This window comes from Dendrobium catenatum, unplaced genomic scaffold (assembly GCF_001605985.2).
Source record: "Dendrobium catenatum unplaced genomic scaffold, ASM160598v2 original_scaffold_144855, whole genome shotgun sequence".
Taxonomy (NCBI): Eukaryota; Viridiplantae; Streptophyta; class Magnoliopsida; order Asparagales; family Orchidaceae; genus Dendrobium; species Dendrobium catenatum.
In genome coordinates this window covers 281,380-298,134 of record NW_021463285.1, presented here as the reverse complement: position 1 = coordinate 298,134, position 16,755 = coordinate 281,380, and the positions used below count along the sequence as shown (strand labels likewise).

Genomic DNA, 16,755 nt, shown 5'->3' with positions numbered 1-16,755 from the left:
ACTGCTGCACTGGGCAGATGGGCAGACCGCAGATGCGACTGCGGCACTGCGCGACATGTCGGTGATGTGACACTCGCGCCTCTCGATGCACGCGGGCAGAACGATGCGGGTAGCTGGGTCATTCCGGGTCATTTCCGGGTTCTCGGGTCAACCCGAACCGGACCCGATTCAGGTTTGGGTCAACCCAAACCCGAAATTTTCGGGTCGGGTCAAATATTGACACCCCTACACTCAAGGCCCTACAAAACCATTCCTCTCACTTTAATCCTCTTCTCCCATCTAGATGCCATAACCTAGTATTGTTTTAATATCAATATTAGTAGTAATGAGCAACGTGCAGATGGATGTTCGATGCCTTTGCTTCCCACTTTCTGTTTAGCTCATTTTCACATCATCAAAACTTTACGAACTTTTGTAAGTGCATCCTCTTTAACCTAAATTGCGGACAAACCTTCCCTAAGTCGACGAGCATCATAACACTCTACTTCAATGCAGTCTCAACATTTTCTCAACATAGTTCAACTTTGGTTATCATTGCATATTTTGAAGAAGATCATTCATGCCTTTCACTCTTGTTACATAGTGTTAGCCAAGCTTAAGAAGCTTTTTGCTTGGGTTAGAAATTCTCTTTTACTATAATGTCTTGTGGTCAATGGCTAAGGTCCTGTATTTTTCATCTTCCAATGCCTAAATGGATTTGTATTCTTGATGTCGCATGACTCGAACATCCTAAAGACCCAAGGGTAATGAAAGTCTGTCCAATATGAATTGATGTAGATTTATTCATATTATCTAACAACAATTGATTAATTTTGACCATTTCTCTAAACTAGATGCAATTGGTAGGGGAGCCACAATGCCTTTGTAACACCTTTTAGGAGCTAGTGACTATGTGGAGTGATGAAGCGACCATTGAACAACTTAGAGATCCATAGAGATTCATTCATGTGTAGGTTACATGCAGAGCCAAAATGTGGAGCTAAAGGCAGTGTGAGGGAAGATATTCTATTTGAAATAATTGAGAAATCAATTCCAAAATGTGGAGCTACTTGGCATAATCCCAAGGGGGAAATATCAATCTTCAAGAAAATCTAGGAATAGCAAATGGTGGCATGAGTCCCCCCTAACTGTGGGGTAAAAATGGCAGTGGGAGTTGGTCTGCAAAAGGAGATATAATGTCCCCCTTCAATTTGTGGATGAACCAAATTTCTCAATGAGAGCACCAAAGATGTGAATGATCAACAATAAATTCAAAATGAATTTACTCCTAAATGGGTGGTAAAAAGGAGCGGACGTTTGAGCTATAGAGTCAGTTTACATCTTGAAAAAGGAAATAATGTTATCACTGAGAAGGGAAATGATAGAAAAGGACAAAATAGAAAAAGAAAAAAATCTCAAACAAAAGTTTTGGAGTATGTGAGAGCCCTTCTGCACAAGTTCTGGGTAGAACTGCTTATCCCACACACTGAAGAGAGAGTTTGTCTCATAGAGTCTTTTTCCATCTAGGCTCAGCTGGATCATCTGTGGTCCTCCATGCAGTCGGTTTTCCTGACGAAAATTAATACAAGGTCTACTAGATAAGCAAGAAGATTTATACATGAATAATGAATTAGTCTGCATGAAAGAATAGTAAGGGGGGCGTTGATTCTAGTTAATAAACTGCAATGATCTTGAATATGAATCCAGCAATATCAAATAAAATATAATCATATTGCTGAACTTGCAATCCTCAAGTAGAAAGCAATAAAAGAATGCCAAATTCATTTAAAATATGATATTACAACTCAATAAACCAATTGAAGGCAAAGTATATGTTGGGCGTGCCAAGTAAGTGTAGCTAAGACATCCCTAGCTAAAAAATACAAAACCCTATGCTATAAGTAATTTAGCCTTATGGCCTACATCTAGCGGTGTCAATATTTGACATGACACGAAAACCCGACCCGGAAAATCCGGGATGGACCCGACCCGATTTCAAAACAGGTCGGGTTTGGGTTCCCGGATTCGACCTGTTTGAAAAACGGGTCGGGACCCGAACCCGACCCGTGACCCGAAATTGACACCCCTACCTACATCCAATGTAGAGGAAAGAGGATAGTTTTGATTGTGAGATGAAAGGGATCTACAGTTGTCATTCTTATAATCACCTGTCTTGGGTTCCTTCCTTAAATTTGTCTCACACATATTCAAAGTTAATAAATAAAAAGACTTGATTCCTCTCATTTTTCTTTTCTGCTTGTGGAATAGCAGAGCATTTATAGGTTTTGTGGCCTATCAAAAGCATTCAACTCAACTAACCGAGATTGCTTCAAAAGTCAAGTAAAAATTGATATTTGGAGGACAATTCCAAGTGTGGCAATTGACAGCCCGACAATTCTTCCAATTTGGATGGGCAAGAAAACCTAGTGTGATCAAATGATGACTTGTTTCTAGTCTTTCCTTATTAATCAATTAAGATGTTTGATTTGGTTGAGTCGTGCTTTCATTAAAATTTAATATGTTGATGGCTATGATGACAAGAGGACGTGAGGGCTTTACGTTGTAAGAGTTTAGAATTTTGGTTATAATTAATGCGTTGTAAGAGTATAAAATTTTGGTTATAATTAATACGTTGCATGTAAAAAATAACTTGTATTTAACTCATAAGAAACAAGAATGAGTATTCAAACATTCAGTAAGCCAAAAATATTTTAGGCTTTTCGTTGATGATCATGACAAGAAAAATGTTATTAGCAACCATGATCAAAATTCTGGGACAAGGTAATGATGTAGCAGCAACCATCAAGATAAATAATTTAAAAAATAAAACTATTATGAACAAAGTATTGCTATCAGATGTCAATGAATTAGATGCACATACTAAGAAGCAACGACAGTGAAGAATTTAATGTTTCACGAGCAGCAACAATGGCCATCTCCTTTTCTTCTGAAGAGAGATCTGCAGGAGGAACGGCTGAATTTTCCCACTCAAGTTTAAGCCAACTCCGATAAGTTGCATCACATGAGTAATACTCCCTCTGCTCAAAAAAAAAAAGAAAAGAAAAAAAAGTTGTCAGAAAGTTTACTGCAATTTAAAATTAATTCCAATCTAAAGTTTATTAAAAAAAAAAAAGAGAACATATTGCAGTGTATACCCAGTCTTCAAATTCATGGAGATTCTCCAAAACATTATAGTCATCAAAGGATAGAAGTGCTTCCTTAGGTTGCTTCAAAGGCTCAGCAAGGAAACTTAGTAACATGTGCGCTCCTATCGGCATTTTAGGAATTCTCCACATAGAAATTAAGGCAAATTCTCTGAAGAGGATGTTACTAGAGCATAAAAAAATAAAAGATTAGTTTACGGTGAACCTTAAAATAAGAATTTAAATACTGAAATGAAGGAACCAGGCACGAATGTTTTTGCCTTCTACCAATATTTACAATAATCATTAATACGATGACAGCGGAAAAACTTTATACGAAAGCTAGTTACCTATGTATCAATGCTCTAATGAGAAGTTTTGCTCTGATAGTCTCAAAATCACTAACGGTAGTAGGAGGAGTGAAACAAAGCCATTGAATTGCCATAGCCTTCTGCAAAGATTGCAATCGGTGCTGTTCTGCAACATCCGAAGGTTTTTCAACATATTTACTAGCTTTCATTTCTCGAGATCTTGAAAGAACCCTGCAAAAAATTTGAACCTTGCTGACTTTGGTACAAAAAAGAATATACAAATTTACACTTCTTGCAGAACAAATGCAATCAACATACCTTTCAATAATGTCTTTGAAACTTGCCTTGGATTGGTCTTCCATAGAGAAAGGCAAATACTCGATTGCAGAACGAAAAAGTTTATGTTTTATCTGTATGCTTTTCATTTGGAATGCAGATAAAATTATTAGAAGTTTCTCAAATCAAGTAGTAGTTGTCAAGAACGTAAACAAAAAAAGTTGCGAGTAAGCCCAAAATAATGTTGGGTAACATTTAAGGTTCAAGCAGAAACAACAGCAACTCCTTAATACCTGCTATTCAACCTTAACTCCATCATTTCAACAAACAGATCGATGCAATAATGACGAGTAATTTGAGAGGCATATACTCCAACCAGCTCTTCATGATGCTCAGAAAATAAGAACATTGCATACCTAAGTAAGACGAGTGATAATAATCAGGAAAACATCTGATACTACTCAAAGAAAAATACTGATCACAAAAGACTAGAAAATATTTTATGCTTAACCTATTCAAATAATAACAAAACAAAATGCAAAACGTCAGCAGCTGGCTCAATCACGAAAAAGAAAAAGATTGTTAAACCTTAACTACAGGAACTGTAAAGACAAAATTCAAAAGAACTTAAACACACCTCTCCGAATGAAACTTCATGACAAAATCATAAAACAAATCGAATTAGGAACTTTCATTCAAGGAAGCTAATTTAAAAGTTCCATACAAGAAAAGCATTTCCTACACACATGAGCAACAATGTCTTAGTAAAGTTGCAAGAATATTTCCGCTTCCTCTTAACAAACTAAGTCTAGTTTTTACAATATTACACACAATAGGTAACATTTGTGTCTAGAATTCAGCCACCATTATTTTAATTTAATTTACTACTTTCATTAATATACTAAGTTTGGTTTACCACGACAGCACTCTGGGGTTAGAAAATTACCAATTTGAACTTTATAAACAATGAATACCAAATTACAATTGAGCATACAAAAATTTCAAAAAATGGTCAGTTCAATCGACACTTTCATAAATACCTAAATATTTGCATTAATTGATCAAATTTGTGCATCAGGATTTAGGGTCGAGTGCTTAGCTTGTTTGTAAACTTATTAGACTTCACTAAAAACATAAAAAAAAATTTTAAAAAACGAATTGTTACCTTCAGAAAAAGGAAATGAAACTGGCCTGTTATACTTACAAAAGAAATAAATAATTGATATATGAGATCAATATTGTCAATTGTATGAGTGACAACAGGTATGAAACTATAAACTATAGATATTTATCATGAATCTTAACACCTTCACTTTTTCATGGCACAAATAAAATGCAAATATCATTTTAGTGAAAACCCTAATTATAGCATCTCTTTTGTTGCACTCCATTCCTCAGAAAACACCTATGAATTATTCAATTTTTTAAAAGGAGATATATGCTTTCCAAGTGAATAATAACAAGATATAATGAAATATGGATTAAATTCAACAGTGAAATATAGACAGCGGACACAAGTCACTAAAGTATAAAGTAGTATATCAATCCAAATGATGAAATGTTAAACTAACAAGTTCTCCAAAATGGAAACATTTTAGAATACCAAATTTAGAGGGTTGCAAGGGAGGAAGAAGTGTAGGGAAGCTCACATTTGAAGAATGTTATCCCCAACTGTCATAAGTTTCTCCTTGAAGGCATCCTTCATTTCATCATCAAGAAGATATCTAAGAAGTAGAGACAAATGGGCTCCAAATCGTATCATTTGAGGATCACCATGTGGGCTACAAAATAGACATGCAATTAGACATATAAGCCATAACAGAGGTCCTAGCAACATTGTTTTTTCTGGTTTTAGGTGATACCGTAAGCCATTTTGTTCATCCTCGGATGGTGATATCCATAACCATATAAGGTCCAGGAGATACGGAATATCACAAAGCATTAGATTCATCTGCCCATAGTCTAGTGTTAGCTTGAAAAAAGGAATATAGAAAAAAAAAATACTCAGATTGCATAAGTTAGGCTTACACTCCAATTTAGAAAAATAAACATTTGATTTTATGATACAAAAAAAAAAAAACTTTCCAAACACAGATTAGCAAGTTTCAGTTGCAAGTGAAAGGATCGATTTTGTAGTGACAAAATTTGGTAGCCAATCAAATGCATAAATTATAACACCACTCAACCAAAAAGAATTCAACAGAGATAAAATAGAAATAATTCATCCTCAACAGAGATGCCTTGAAGTACTGCGGAAGCCATGGCATGTACCAAACATAAATAGGTAAATTAATAAATTCAAACATGTGCAATTCTACCGATTAATTACAACAGCTGCAAAATAAAAAGCAACAATAGCAAGAAAAATCACAGTATCAGTGCATAATAGGAGGTAAAAGCAAAGGATAGAGGAACCCGAGGAAAGTGACCATTAACAGCTGTATCAACAAGGCACAGCACCTTACTCGTGGGTAATTGATAGAAGGAAATGACATTTGTCACCAAAACAGTCAACAAAACTGCAAGTTGCAGCAACCGTCAATCAATGTGCTTTAGGAAGTCACATTTAGTTGAAACTTTCTCTGGTCCAGTTTTTACATAGAAAAGGCGAGATAGGTGTGGGTTAAGTTTTCCAATTTGATTCAATTGCTATTAAACCAATATATAGAACAAAATAGTGTGAGACTGGAGCAATAATTAAATTGCCTTCATTTATTTTAATTGCAAAAAATAGTCTCTCACTCTCTCTACAGCATGGCTTAAGTCTAGGTACATCAACCCCACGCAAGATCCAGCATTGGCAGGAAACCTCATGCTCTGTGCACGTCCTTTTTAGATTAAATCATTCCAAACCAGTCTATGCCGAACAAAAAGGGAACAACAGCATAAATAGTTCTTCACATGAACACCAAAGAATCCTTGATCAGGAAATGAAAGCAGTACTAGCTAAATTTTGTATATCCTTTCCTTAACGAAAGCAGTAATTCTTAGTTCTTACCTCAATTTGCCGATGTTGTTCTTTGCATGCTTTTGACACAGCTTCATGTACAATCTCACTAGACGAAATAGAAAGCAGTATCGCATCAGATGTCAGATGAACACAATTTAAGGCAAAAGAAGTGCAGTATTCCTTACCCTGAATGAAGCTTCTGAAGTAGACTAGGAAAGTCCCGTGGCTGTTGATCAACAACATGATCTGGCCAAGTTTCTGGACCAGCTGAAGGTCCACGGGATGAAATCCCAACTGTATCATCTCCATAGGGCTTTTCTGCATCTCTACCACGCTGAAAGCTAGTTAGGTGTAAATCAACCTGAACATCAAGCCAAGACTTCGCCATTGCCCAGCAAGCTGACTGTCAAATATGATTTTGCATTTTGAGCACTTAAAGGAAAAGTATCGTTGAAGTAATGACATTATTTTTGTAAAACATAAGCTGCTATAAAATAAGAGAAACACGTTTTGTATTACTGTAAATAAGCAAAAGATAGAAGAAAAAAAAAAAGATGTTCCGGCTAGAAACATCATTGTTCATAAGGGAGTAAAAATCTACCTCCCAATCTTCACAGATAGAGAGCATCCGCTTCAAGTTACTACACTGAGCAGCATACACAGCCATCTCATATTTCCCACCATCTTGCTCGGCTATTTTCTTCACAATAAAAATCACAATGACAGACTCGGTTAGAAATTAAAATTATTAGAACAATTCATGTAATCTACGCCACAGCATTCTTTTAAAAATGCATCAAAAGAACACTTCAACTAAGGGAGAAATAAAATCACAAGGTGATACACCACCATTAAGAGCGGAAACATCAACAGCAACAATTACTTAAGGTGATAATATAAATATCACAACATACAGATAAACCATGGAAAATCAATTAAATGCAAGTTATTTATAGGCATTTATGAGAAAAATCTCAATATGAGTAGGCACAGATGCTGTTGAATTCATGGATAATGTAAATTATGAGGTGATGAGGACCATAGCATTAGGTGTTCACATAGAAAACGCTGCAAAAAGTTTCAACAGCTACAAAAACATGATTATGCTCACATATCTTAAGATTAAGGGATATTAGGTATTCTGTTGCAATCCATATTGCAGAAATTAATATTATTACCATTATAATAATCCATATTTTAGCAATAGGCATCATAAAACCGACTTAGAATGTACTATATTTTATTTAGACAGATTAATATTATTACCATTATAATAACTTTTCCTCTTAATCTCACTCATTTTTAAAAGTAAAAAAAAAAATGTTGCATGGATTATTCATTCAGTATTTCAAAAAAATAATCCTGAAAAATTAATAATCTTTGAGGAAAAATCCCTACAAAAATGTGGAATTTTTCCTTGATGCAATTCGAGCAAGTTTTATCACTAACCGGAGATCAACCACTAGATATGGGCATACATGTTTGAGTAAAATTAATCACACAGAGAAGTAAGAAACAATCTATCATGGGATTAAGTAGTGCTAAAGCAAAATTCATATCTATGTTACACAAGATCTAAAAGGGAATTTGGCTAGAAAAAAATGCAACAACAATTGAAGAGATCATTAATAAAGCTACCATCAGCAAGATTCCAGCAGGATTCTAGCATGCATAATAGGAGAAATCACAAAAACGAATGAAGGGGCGAAATAGGTCGAATGTTAGGAAAACGCCTTACCTTCGCTGCGAGCTCCTGTTGGATCAAGTTAAACACGACACATGCAAGAAAGAGAGGAAAGCGCCTTATAGTTCACACGACACATGCAAGAAAGAAAGAAAGAATGTCACGTTTGCTTCGACCTGTCGTAATGAAAGTTACAAAACTATCAAAATTCTGCTTCTCAAAAAACAGTCGAACCCTGCACTGGCTTGAAAGGAAAGATGGATCGTTAACTCTCTATGAAGAACTCGTCTTACATGAAACAGACCAGGTTGAAGTAGGCGAGGTCGAAGTAGTTTACACAAAGCAGAACGAGAGTGTGTTACCTTCGTTGCAAGCTGCATAAGGGGTATAGATTGGAAAAGGTGTTTTGAAATAGAAGAAGTCCTAAATCTAATAAGCATGCTCGACTTGCGACTCTACCGAACTAAAATTAATAATTGAATCGAGGTAGCGCCTCGCACTGCCTCGAGGCCTTACATCTTAAGGCATACGCATCAGTCACGAAAAGCATAAGTTTAGTTAGAACTAACGAGGCTTAAGCCTCGATGCATCTTAGCAATGCCTTGACACCTCAAATGTTTTTTTAAACGATGGCCAATATAGATAGTGGCACAATTGTTGCGATACAAAGTCAAAAGCTGAGTACCAAAAAAACCAATATTTCCTAAAAGAGTGATCTATAGTGACATTCTGAAGACAAATCTTAACCAAAATTTTACAAAGTTTGTTAAACTAACACATGGACTTTGTTTAAAGCAATACATAGCCCTATTGAATAAACATATATAGTTCACCACACGAGTAACATACCTAGAAGTTGCTTATTGGTTTTATTCATCACCACTAAGGAAAGGCATGTGGACTACGAAAATTTAGATTTGGCCTTTTCAAGAGAGTTTGTTCTGGGTTGAGGGAGAAGGATATCCATTGGCGATTGAAGTAATGAGTTTCCAAAGCGAGCTGATCAATGATAAGAGGAAGGGTTGGATGCAACGGTTTGAAGTTGGAATTGTTGTTGGAGGGTTTTCGGCAAGGTCATTGCCGGATTTAAGGAAGGCAACGAGGAGCTTGGTTGTTTGGGTTGGTTGGAATTGGGAGAGGTGCGAGTAACTGTGATGGGGTTAATAGGCTAGGTAGGCAAGGCACATGCTAAAAGCAAGAAGATGAGAGGAGTGGTGAGATCTCTCAAACTCTTCTTTACATGTTGGTCTCATAGATGCCTAGTCAACAAGCTTACACGACTACTTCCTCACTTCTATGTCATTGAGGGGGCTTTATGTAGAAGCGAATTCAAGTCAAATCTACCACCAAGTTGCATGAACTCCACTTCCATAGACGTGGCCGATTTGTCAATACCGTCATAAGCAAACTCTCGTGCAATATCTTAGCTCTTTATATGCCACTAGATATATTGATGCCTTCTCCATAAGCTTCCATTGTGCCCTCGTCATTTCTAGTCACCTAGGGTTTTGGGAGTTGGGTAGGTGAAGACCCAAAGAAGGGAAGAGAGAAGGGGAGCCCAAGAGGGAGAGGGGCCAAGCGAGTTTAGTAAGAGAGGGAGATAGCAAGGCAAAGTAAGTGAGAGAAAATGACAGAAGATAAGACACAATTTAGATTTTTTATGTTTTTTCCTTTTTTTTTTTAATGAGATTGGATGAGATAGAGAAGCATACGAGATAAGCAACAGAGTTAAATGATGTATAGCAGGATTTCTAAGATTTGGTAGATATATGGGACAGAAAGGTAGAGATGGTAGAGGAATTTCCTCTCTTTTTTTTTTAATTAGATAAATTAAAATAATAATGGGTTGACTTCGCTTCATGAATCTTATTCATTTGTGAGCACATTAACAATTTGTCTTGTCATCTCATACACGGGTAAATTTTTTTAACAAAATTTCCTTGAGTTACGATCCAAAAAATATGGCGGTGTTCCTCAGTAATTTCAAAGCTTCAAACACATTGAGGCGGGTTATTTTGTGAAAAGAGGGATGATTAGACAACTAATTGCAATCAAAGCATTTCAATTTAGATTTGCGCAATGTCGCATTCTTTGTCCATTGTTTCCATCATTGTTGTCGCATTTAATTGTGTTTGATTATGGAGCAAGTATTGAGGTCAACTACACATTGCTTACATCAATTTGTAGCATAATTAAACAGTAATTGATGGCTACAAAAAAGAATTATGACGGAATTTGGGTGTGCAACTAGGATAATGTGTCAAGATGGTATATCCCATGAACCTAGTTGAACTTTTTGGCTACCAATCAAGCTTTTGTGGTGATCGTTCAATCCATCATGATGAAATTTTATAGTGAAAGTCCATCGATAGTCAATTGGTTTAACCCTAGAAGGTACTATCAAATCCTAGGTAAGATAACTAAGAAGAAAATCAATTATAACAACCATAACAATTTGTCATAAAGGATTTTGCAACAAATCTTAATATGTCATAAGAATATATACAAATGACAATGAAAGGGCAATGAATGAAACAAAGTGAATAAATAATCAAATGAAGAATACAAGTGAATAATATTAGTAATGTTGCCTTTTATCTCTTACGCAGGTAACGAGTAAATATAGGATAGATGGCTCAATGGCTGATGCATGCTCAATTGAACCTAAAAATGTGGTTAAAGGTGTTATCACGAATAGAGGTTGAGGACAACAAGAGTATACATATATGTGATGTTGACTCATAACCGTATAGCCAACAAAACGATCGGACCCAACCAAACAACCACCCACGTCGCTTCCACGATTGCAAAGAACCGCTCCTCTACAACACAAAAACGACTCCTCTCATTTGGCTCTCACGCTCTTAGAATCAAAAGCAAAGAGGAAAGAAGATTTCGGGAAACTTACAGTGCTCTCACTCGACGACCGAATTGCACCGTCTCCGACCGCATCTCCTCCAGACCGCCGGCTGTGCTTCCTTCTCCGAACTCGAAGCCAACGCGACCTCCGACCGAACTCGATCCATCGCTCTGGTTTTCGACTCTAACCTCAGCGGCCAACTCCAGCCGGCGAAGACGACGCCGACCTAGCTTCCGATCTTCACAATCTCAAACTCCTCAGTGCAAACACCCGACTACAAGCATCCCAACTGTGCCTTCTACTTGCTGAAACCAACTTGCCTCGACTCGTCGGCCTGCCGCCTTCGCCACCGACCAAGGACTCGCCGAACTCCTGCTCGTCGTGCCCTAGCCCTCAACCGCCAGACCCGCGGCTGACTAACTTCCTACCTCCGGCCGACCCTGACCTGACGCTCCTCCGTGCGTGTCGCTTGCCCCGATCGAGCTTCTTCTTCCTGATCTGCCTATTCCCCTCTCTATTTTTGCTATATAATAATATTATATAGTATAATATATGTAATATTATATATATATGAAATTATGTATATAATATTACATTATATAATATAATAATAAATTATTATTATTATTATTTCATATAATAATAGTATAATATTATATGTATAATAAAAAAAGAGAAATAATTTGCAAGCAGGTGGGAGCAATTTGAAGGAAGTCCCGGGGTTGATCCGGTTCCCTGAAGCCCTTGGCCGTTGAGCTAATCCGGCCGAGGGAGCGCATACACTAATGGACTCGTTTGCTCTCTCAACCTCCTCGCCGTTGATTCGCTCTGGCCGAGTCAAGTCCAAAGGGAAAATGCCCTCCTTACCTCCCTGTGCCGGGGAGGGGACGCCGGAAGGTTGTTGGATTTTCCTTAAAAATCCATAACCAAATTTTTGCAAAAATTGGAGAAACATGCCATTAAATTTTATTTAAATAATTAATGTAATAAAAAAGAAGAAGAAAGGAGAGATGAATTTTAAAACAGGTAGGAGCAAGCAAGGACAAAATTTAAAGGAAGTCTTGGGGTTGATCTGGTCCCCCAAAGCCCTTAGTCTTTGAGCTTATCCGACCGATGGATTGAAGACTTGAAGATCCAATCTCCCATTAAGTCTCTTAATTAATTTAACTAACCAACTTAAACAAAATCCCTTAAATAAAATCAACTAACATAAATTGGAATAATCAATAATTAAAAAAAAAGGAAATCATGTGCGACTACATTCTAAATGAAGGTGAAAATTTTCTTGAAGTCCACAGAGGGAGATTGGATGCTAGCAACTTGCTCTATACATAATTTGTAGTGCCAACTTTAATTATGTATAAGATTTTTACCTAAGGCTAGTAAATGAGTCCACATCCATAAAATAAATATTCGTTTGATGGAAGATTTTATTATGTTCTAAATCAATAAGGCATCTTGCTTATGTTGCTTATGCAATGTCAAGATAAATTAATAGATTATTATATTATATTGACCAAACTTCTTACAAATGTGAACTATCTTCCAAGGCAATTGATCACAATATGATGATTTGAAGAACTGATGATTCTCATAAATCATTAAAACCTTATACTCAAATAAATTGAGAAATTGTCTAGGTCACCCTTAACAATGACTGATTTGTAATGAATATAATTTGTCGTGTTGTTATACGAGCAATATTTAACAGACTTAAGAGCGGCATATTATAATTCACCTATAAATGGGAGCAGATAATTTATAGTGCCCACTACAAGCATACTACAATTCACCTATGAGAAGGAATAGGGAATTCGTAGTGCCCACAACAATTAGTTTGCAAGCAAGGACAAAGAGCTTATATCAAATAAATCAATTTATATATGGGAGAGAATAGGGTAACTTATAGCAAGCGACGTGCCCTCTGATAGGGTGGTTTTGCCACAAAATGACACAATTATATTACGATGTTCCCTAAGGCGTCAAACCCTTGAGTTATGAATCATAGGGTACATTCGATAGGCATAAAGCCCTCTATCAGCTAAGGTGAATTCATATATATCCCCTTAGACATATACCAACCCAAGTCTACAAGGTATTCTTGGACGAAGCAACCCATGGATGCCGATAAGGTGCCTTCTGTCAAGTTGGGTCGACTACCTCCTCTGACTAATTAGACCATGGAACATGGCAGCCCGGGACGACGGAATCATGGGATCTTGATCGGGCTCGTCTTCAATTCCCCCATCACCAGTTTTAAGTTTATGGTGATAAACTCTAAATTTGAAACTTCAAAATTTAAATCCAAGACCCAAACCCTAAAACTATTGCTATTATACGATTAGTTTATAACATATTTGACCTCCTTAATGACTAGCCTTAATCGAAAGTTCTCTCCAGTTATCGGGAGGGGTAATTAACTATAAGGGCTTGCGCCTATAGGAAACTAGAACTCAGATAAAAAAGTCCTCACAAAATAAGGGCGAAATATCTGGGTAGTGTCTTATCTAAAAACCCAATCTGCCTTCTAAAAATTTCCTCGGAACCTAATCTCGTTAAAACTCTCTACCATCATAATTACACACACTCAAAAGAAAAATAGATGGATGACGCAGAGAGACCGGGATCACATCCTAAAATGGAATTTTTCGTAGCCCACATGTGAATAGATGTAGGGAGATGAACTTTGGATAAAGAGAAACTGGTGGTGCATAAGGTTCACGTAGCTAAAGGAAAAAAAAAAAAAGTTGTAATTTTATTAAAGATTACATTGTCGGAATCATAAAATCATCATATAATAGGATCATGGCACTAATATACCTTCTAATTGTAAGATTACCCAAGGAAGATGCATCCCATAGCAAAGTAAAAAGTGAATGGCATACCCAAGAGCAAATGAATTGGTGTGCAAGTTTTTCAAACAACTTGAAACAAATGTAAATATAGTTTAGAGTGTTCTTTTTCTTAAGAGATTACAAATCAAGATACCGCCAGAGAAATAAATTCAAAGATGTAGGCTAATAAATTTCTTTTATGTTATTTTTAAAGAACCAACAATAAGATGATAAAAATTTGAGAGTAAACTAGAAAATTTGCGAAGTCCATAATCATTCACTAGTACATCAATTAAACAAGAGCAAAGTGAAATAAGCAAATAATCAAAAATAACAGTACATGTAAAAATTAAAGGAAAAAAAGATGCTCAAACCAATTTATAATGGTTCGACCCTATTGGCCTACATTAATTTCTCGGGTCTTCTTCCTGAGAATGCCGCGAACCACTCCTACAAACGCAAGGTGTAGAAACCTCCCTCCTTAAAGGATAATGAAGAAATTTTGCACCTTCTACTCTAAGCAAGAAGATCACTACTCTATCCCACCAACTAGTTAACCAAAGTAATAAAGAGCCTTTTGAGATATCAAGGATCCCTTATAATCACAATTTAAAATCTTTTAAAAAGCCACAAAAGCATCATAGAAACCAAGCAAAAGAATATAGGGGAAATAGCTAAGTAGTGCACTCTCATAATGAAATCTATGCTTTCTAAAATTTGTAAATTAAAGGCAAAGAATCTCTCCCAAAGCAAACTCCTCTTCTTTGTTTCTCTAAAATTTTCTGGCCTCTCACATTTTCCAATTTTTAGAAAGGTCGAGTGCCTTAAAACTAAACCTTTAAAACAGGTTGAGAAAGAAAGATCGAGGCAATACAAACTGATTCATATCATGCAAATCAGGTTATGATTGATCATATGGCTCAATTCACATTGTACGGTGCGATCAACACCAAGCGACTAGCTACAATGAATGAGTGTGTCAGCATGCACGCAAATAAAAGTATGCATACCAAGTTACCAACAACAACAACATGAGTGTGCAAATGTGTAGCAGGAGCAAGCTAGTGAGTTGCAACAATGCATGGGGACATCCTTGGGCCAATGATGATACATGTGCAAGAAGCAGCATATGGGCGCGGCGCAAACAACAATAGGTTTCGGACAAGAGTGGATGGCTAACAACTTTTGGTATGAGATCAATCAAGTGAGGGCCTAGGATTTTCCAACTTGATGCTATATTGATAGGAAATGAACTTCATTTATTGATTGAATATGTCGAACTTATAAATTGGCATATATGAGGATAAGATAAGTACACAAACAAAAGAGAATAACACTTGGTATTATGAGAATATAAAAAATATATCTCTAATATAATAATAGTTCAATACTACGGAACCCGTCAAATATTCTAGCATCGCCAATAAACATTAACACAAGAAAATATTCCCTTAAAATAATAGGGTCCATTAAAATAACTTTTGCAATAGATCTTCACAAAGAATGCAAAAAGAGGATATAATACATCATTTTCCTATATAATGTTTTTTTTTTAACATTTCGTTGAGTGAAAAGTTTAATTTCATAAAAATTTTAACAAAGCAAAATTAGTACTTTCATTGAAAGTTCTTGTTAAGTGGCAAAAAAATATTGAAGTTCCAAGATTTTAGTTAATTATGTTGATTAAAAATCAACAATATAGAAATAAATATCCACATAGTTCCCAATACATAATCTTTATCATCAAACTATTTCATCTTATAGATCAGTAATGCAAATGAATAATGCAACTTTATAATAATACCGAAAAAACATAAACCAATTACTGCATAAAGAAACTCATAAATAAATTCAAAGATTCATACCTCTGATGCACAATAGCATGCCCACTTCCAAAGACGCAATTGGCGTGCAATGCCACTATCCAGCTCAATTGCTTGTAGCAACCTAGGTTTCCCATTCTTAGCCATAGCTTCTATGGAAGGTAATATATCCAGTCCTCCAAAAGGGCATAGAGTTGAAGCTCGCCATGGCTAAATTAATAAATGTAATGCAATCAACAAACAACGAAATTTTCAAGAGATGGATCATCAATGTAACTTCCATACCTGTCCTGCAGAACGGCAAAGCTCACAAGCCTCATCTATGTGCCCAGCTCTTAGCAGAATCCATACATCTTCGAGGAGTGCTTCGTCCTGCTTCTGCTTACAAAAACTGAACCTCCAATAACTATTCTATGGATAACTAGAGAGAGAATTACACAGCAGCAGGGTCATAAAAAACAAATTGCAGAATGGGGAATGCCAAGCAGTCTGCAACTGAACTTGATTTTAATCAATCCAAATCTCAAGGGTTTTCCTCAAAGATTTTGTTAGACAGGTCCAGTGGACCGGTCCAGCCGGTCCACGCGGGACCGGCCCAGACGCGAAACTCGCGAATTTTTTCTCCTGGGCGGAGGCCGCGCGTGCCGTTAGCATTGCGGGAGCCTAATAGGAAGGTTTTTTGGGGAGATCAAGAGGGAAATTTGAATGTAGGGACTGTTTAGGGATTTCCTTTTGATTTGTATGCATTAAATAGTAGATTTTCCTAGGATTTGATCATCTTGAATTTGGCTGAAATTTGAGATCTCTTAGATTTAGGTTTTCTTTGGGCTCTAGCGACGTCTAGAGATTTGGGAGAGATCGATCCTCCTCTCGAATTGAGGATCAATTGTATCTT

General features: G+C 36.4%; 1 protein-coding gene across 1 annotated transcript in view; it reads right to left on the bottom strand.

Annotated features, from left to right (window-relative positions):
- LOC110113222 (nuclear pore complex protein NUP107) overlaps positions 1 to 16,755 on the bottom strand; it is a 42,140-nt gene that overhangs the window by 6,226 nt on the left and 19,159 nt on the right. Inside the window, exons 7-18 of the mRNA XM_028692204.1 lie at positions 16,146 to 16,271; positions 15,903 to 16,070; positions 7,261 to 7,359; positions 6,845 to 7,062; positions 6,708 to 6,765; positions 5,572 to 5,660; positions 5,359 to 5,490; positions 4,003 to 4,125; positions 3,752 to 3,850; positions 3,473 to 3,664; positions 3,135 to 3,309; positions 2,861 to 3,017 (exon numbers count right to left, since the gene is read on the bottom strand). Of these exons, the coding sequence (XP_028548037.1) occupies positions 2,861 to 3,017; positions 3,135 to 3,309; positions 3,473 to 3,664; positions 3,752 to 3,850; positions 4,003 to 4,125; positions 5,359 to 5,490; positions 5,572 to 5,660; positions 6,708 to 6,765; positions 6,845 to 7,062; positions 7,261 to 7,359; positions 15,903 to 16,070; positions 16,146 to 16,271 (1,636 nt within the window). The remainder of the gene's footprint in view (positions 1 to 2,860; positions 3,018 to 3,134; positions 3,310 to 3,472; positions 3,665 to 3,751; positions 3,851 to 4,002; positions 4,126 to 5,358; positions 5,491 to 5,571; positions 5,661 to 6,707; positions 6,766 to 6,844; positions 7,063 to 7,260; positions 7,360 to 15,902; positions 16,071 to 16,145; positions 16,272 to 16,755) is intronic.